The sequence below is a fragment of the Oncorhynchus kisutch genome, unplaced genomic scaffold (assembly GCF_002021735.2).
Source record: "Oncorhynchus kisutch isolate 150728-3 unplaced genomic scaffold, Okis_V2 scaffold4013, whole genome shotgun sequence".
In the NCBI taxonomy this organism is placed as follows: Eukaryota; Metazoa; Chordata; class Actinopteri; order Salmoniformes; family Salmonidae; genus Oncorhynchus; species Oncorhynchus kisutch.
The window spans coordinates 199595-205000 of NW_022265958.1; the positions used below are offsets into that span (position 1 = coordinate 199595).

General features: G+C 45.4%; 1 protein-coding gene across 1 annotated transcript in view; it reads left to right on the plus strand.

Moving 5' to 3' along the window:
- Nucleotides 1-774: 774 nt before the first annotated feature.
- The window catches only part of LOC109883931 (prickle-like protein 1), a gene marked incomplete at its 3' end in the record, with an annotated part of 25791 nt that continues 21159 nt past the window's right edge, over nt 775-5406 (plus strand). Inside the window, exon 1 of the mRNA XM_031821757.1 lies at nt 775-1089. Coding sequence (XP_031677617.1) covers nt 1075-1089 — 15 coding nt within the window. The remainder of the gene's footprint in view (nt 1090-5406) is intronic.

The window sequence follows — 5406 nt, forward strand, 5'->3', positions numbered from 1 at the left end:
GTGGAACAGATTGAACCACAGATGTTTTCTCTACAGAGAGCCTCTGACATAACCCTGGATCTGTTCTCTTCTCTGGTGAGGAGAAACCACTTGATGATAGCAAAGGTTTGGAGAGGGAGAAGGAGAGGGAGAGAGAGAGAGAGAGAGAGAGAGGGAGAGAGAGAGAGAGAGAGAGGGAGAGAGAGAGAGAGAGAGTTAGAGAGAGAGAGGGAGAGAGAGAGAGGGAGAGAGAGAGAGAAGGGGGAGAGTTAGAGAGAGAGGGAGAGAGAGAGAGAGAGAGAGAGAGGGAGAGAGAGAAGGGGGGGAGAGAGTTAGAGAGAGGCAGAGCGTTTGTGTCTGTAAGTTGTTGCCCACTTGAGAATGAGAACGTGTACGGCTGTGCAGTGATTGGGACGTCGGTCAGTGTGTGGAAATGTTGTGGACAGTCATCTGGTCAGAGGGATGTTAGAGAGAAGGAAGGTGAGGGGATGGGAGGGAAGAGGGGTGAGGGGAAAGGAGGGGGGGTGAGGGGAATGGTCAGCGGAGAGGGGTGAGGGGAACGGTGGGGAGCTTGGCTGTGGCTGTTGATTCTTGAAGTGTATTTGAAGTGCAGTGGGAGGGCTGGAGAGAGGGGGAGACGGAGGGGGAGGAGGGAGGAGGATGAGGGAGGGGGAGGAAGGAGGGGGAGATGGAGGGGGAGGAGGGAGGAGGATGAGGGAGGGGGAGGAAGGAGGGGGATAAGTAGGAGGGAGATGAGGAGGAGGGGGGGGGGGGTGAGGGGGAGGGGCTGAGTGCCAGAGCAGGGTGAGTGCAGCTCACACACACTCACTCAGACACTGGAGACAGAGACATCACCTCCATGTGTATATGTGCTTTTCAAACCTTTGCATTTTGGAACTAGACTCATTGATTATCCTTGGTCTAACACTGAGACAGCTTGGATAGACCAACGTTGGAGGAAATTGGAGGACCCTGTGGATAGATTAGACTCTGTGGGAGTAGTGTTGTGGGCATGCAGCCGGACCTCTAGCGCTGTGGTGGACGCTGGGAGGGTCGTCTTGTGACTGAGGGGTTTGGGAAGAGAGGAGAGGACCAATGCTTTTCATAGAGGTAAGAGTTCTGCATTGGGCTCCTTCAGATGCAACAGAGAGCAATTCATACTTTTTGGAAACTGATTTAAAACCATTAGAATGTAGAGGGAGTGGAAGCTCTGTGAATGTAGAGTTATAATTATTGGGTAGATTCAGGTTTGTTATGGGTGGAGCTAACTGCTGTGAACGGATGAACGATATGTTGACAGACAGAATGGTTAGGCTTAGTTCAGAAGTATGTGGAACGTGATGCGTGTGAGTGGTTGTTTGACGTCAACAGAGGGGAGGTGAGACAGATGGGGCTCTATATCGGTGTGTGTCTCTCTCTCTCCTCCTCCCAGATGAGGCTCTATATCAGTGTGTGTCTCTCTCTCTCTCCTCCCTGCCCGCTCCCACTGTCAGTGTTGTCAGCTGCCAGTATATGTATCAACAGCGAGGCAGGATGTGTGTGTGCAGGTGGTCTCAGTCAAACCGTGTTAGTCCCCCTGTGCCCCCCTATCCCTGGCCTAACACCTATCTGGCCCTGACACCTATCTGGCCCTGACTCCTATCTGGCCCTGACACCCTATCTGGCCCTGACACCTATCTGGCCCTGGAATAACACTCTTCATCAGTTCATCAGGACAGGCTGTGAGGGACGACCTCTGCCTTTAGAGTCCCCTCTCCAACCCTAATGATCTAGCTACATACTACAAGGGTTAGGGTTAGATATACTCCTCTCTATAGGGTTATGGTAAGAGAAACTCCTACATATGTCTGATTATATTAAGATCCTACATCTGTAGGAGTCAGTGACTCTTGTCTGCTTGACTGTTTTCACTATCTGCTCTGATTGTGTTTCTATTGTATTCTGCCTATATGTAGGGATTCATCATATCCTTCAGTGTAAATCACTAGAGCTGTATATGCTATTTGGTAGTAATAACAACAACATCTCCGTACACTGTATTTGATATTCCAGGAAATTGCCATATGAAATCTGTTATAGCCATTAATTTTTAAACTAATGTAATAATTTGCATTAGATAAATAAAATATTATTTGCCTAGTCATTACGTAACATAATATTGAACTCAAAACACCAAAGAATAAGCAAAACAAAACAATAAACTTCAAATGGAGATGTCTGTGTAATGAATCTTACACTCATATTTTCTGTTCTCGTAAGTACCAATACTTTATATTTGGAGAACAATTGCATAGTCCTTGTACCTCCTGCCATCTGTTGCTTAGGTTACTTGTGCAACCAATGCAAGTAAGCAGCTGTGGGTCTGGTGTCGTCCGTCTTCTGACTGAGTGTTCCGTTCAACGATTCAGACGGTGTTGTTGTAGATGTTTCTCCTCTTCCGGTTTCAGACTGAGTGTTCCGTTCAACGATTCAGACGGTGTTGTTGTAGATGTTTCTCTCCTCTTACGGTTTCTGACTGAGTGTTCGGTTCAACGATTCAGACGGTGTTGTTGTAGATGTTTCTCCTCTTCCGGTTTCAGACTGAGTGTTCGGTTCAACGATTCAGACGGTGTTGTTGTAGATGTTTCTCTCCTCTTACGGTTTCAGACCGAGTGTTCGGTTCAACGATTCAGACGGTGTTGTTGTAGATGTTTCTCTCCTCTTACGGTTTCTGACTGAGTGTTCGGTTCAACGATTCAGACGGTGTTGTTGTAGATGTTTCTCTCCTCTTACGGTTTCTGACTGAGTGTTCGGTTCAACGATTCAGACGGTGTTGTTGTAGATGTTTCTCTCCTCTTACGGTTTCTGACTGAGTGTTCGGTTCAACGATTCAGACGGTGTTGTTGTAGATGTTTCTCTCCCCTTACGGTTTCTGACTGAGTGTTCGGTTCAACGATTCAGACGGTCTTGTTGTAGATGTTTCTCTCCTCTTACGGTTTCTGACTGAGTGTTCCGTTCAACGATTCAGACGGTGTTGTTGTAGATGTTTCTTCCTGCCAAGCATCAGGTCGTCTCAGCCCAGAGTCTGTATACATTTAAACTGCCATGTATTTGATCAGGTAATTCTTTTCCTGTAAAGGCTTCAGATGTTTCCCAAATGGCACCCTATTCGTATAGGGCTCTGGTCAAAAGTAGTGCACTATGTAGGGTGCCACTTGAGATGCTACCCTTCATATGTTTATTTAATTTAACGAAGTCAGTTAAAGAACAAATTATTATTTACAATGATGGCCGACCTCCAGCCAAACCCTAATCCAGACAATGCTGGGCCAAATTGTGCACCGTCCTATGGGACTCCCAATCACAGCCGATTGCGATACAGGCTGGAATCGAACCAGGGTCTGTAGTGACACCTCTAGCACTGAGATGCAGTGCCTCAGACCACTGCGCCACTCAGAGGCCTTTAGTATGTGTCAGTATAGGAACAACAGGGCCTCCACCTTGAGGGTGTTTACATAGTGCCGATGTTGGGACTTTTTAAATGCCTTTTTCAAAAAAACGAATGTTTCTCTTTCCCTCCGGTCGGCTCTCTTTGGGTTTAAAGGAGCAGAGCAGGGTAGTAAGTTAGACGTTTTGTTTTTGTTTTTGATGAAGACACACATTGTGTTATTGCCAGCGGGTGACAAGGTGTAATGTGAGTACCTGTGTATGTTGGCTCAGGAATCTGCTGGGGATTTTCTCTGACTTTCTTTACTTGACTTTCTAAAAGCAGAGGTTGGGGTAAAGAGGATGGGGGATGGGGGGGGTTAGGAATACATTCACAGGAGAATTTCTTAGATTCTTTCACAGGGAAATCTTCTCTTGGTGTGGTCAGAACTGGGCTACACAAAATGTGTTATTTTTATCCCTTGTAATTAAATGTTTTGAGGACAACATATTTCACGTATAGACACTGCGCTAGCAGGCTATTCCCAGAAATCCATCACAGTTTTCTCTTGAGGACATGACCTAGACAATTATTGTAATGACACGCCTTTAGCAAATGGCTCTCTATCTCTCCGTCCATCTCGTGACTCGGTTGCTTGGCTGTTGGGTAATGTCTCAAGGGCACTTAGGGAAAGTGTTTTACCTCACGTAAGGAAAGGCATTGAGCACCTACTGTAGCAAGAAAGTCTATCTAAAATTGGGCTACTTTTTAGTGGATTGGGCAGGATATTGGCTCTGATTGTGCGGGAAAGAGTCAATAGAATCTGGCAACCATAGAAATCCATATAAAACATACAGTTATTGAATTATAGGTTATATCGGGGTGGCAGGTAGTCTAGTGGTTAGAGTGTTGGGCCAGCCAGTAACCAAAAGGTTTCTGGATCAAATCCCTGAGGTGACAAGGTCAAATCTGTTGTTCTGCCCCTCAAAAAGGCAGTTAACCCACTGTTCCCTGGTAGGCTGTCATTGTCAATAAGAATTTGCTCTTAACTGACTTGCCTAGTTAAACTAAAAATATATATGTGTGCTGTCAACACTGAGTACTACTAATACCACAGAGACCTTGGGTCTGTTAGATTAGAAGAACTAATGAGTGATGTCTTCATCTGGTCCTACTTGGTAAAAAGCTGACAGAGCCACTACGTTGTGTTCTGTGTGTGAAATGAGCTCAGTCCCAGTTTTACAGCCTGAGCTTTTATAACCCTTTTTGTGTTTGTTGGTTAGAAGCTGCAGGGCTTGTTGTAATTGTATTCAAATTCAAACAAACTTTCCCCATTCATTTCTCCACAGTGATGTTGACTGGCTGAGTCAGAATTACCATCTCTGTTTGAATGGGCATTAGACTGTGATTAACTAATGTGAAGGCATTCAAATGATATCTCAGAATACATTAGCTGACATTAGTTGACATATATTTTCCACAGCCAGCAGGTTCCTGACATGGTTTTGTTGAACTTTTTATTTCAATGATTAGACAGAAAGGTATTAGACCTACATACTCAGACTCTCGGGACATTTGGTCTCTCTTGTGACAGTCTTTGTGAAATACCTCATCTTTCAGAAGAAAGTCCCTCCTTGTGACTCCAAGAGTGAACTTCCATTAAGTTTAGAGGGCGTCTGTGAAATTCAAACTTTCTCCCCAAACAAGGGTGCTCTTCTCAGGCTATTCTGGTCTTCATTTGCACGTCAAAGGAGCTCAAACAAAACACAAGTGGGGTTTTTAACACCTCCAAGACTTAAACCAGGTTATCTGACAGCGACAGAGTGTACATCCCAAATGGCACCCTATTCCCTATTTAGTGCACTACTTTAGACCAGGGCACATAGAGCTCCCTTAGAGCTCTGGTCAAAAGTAGTGCACTATATAGGGAATAGGGTGCCATTTGCGACGCGGCTAAAGAGAGGGCTCTGAAGTAGGTGAACACAGAGATAAGAGAGAAGAGAGACTGAAGTGATAAACAT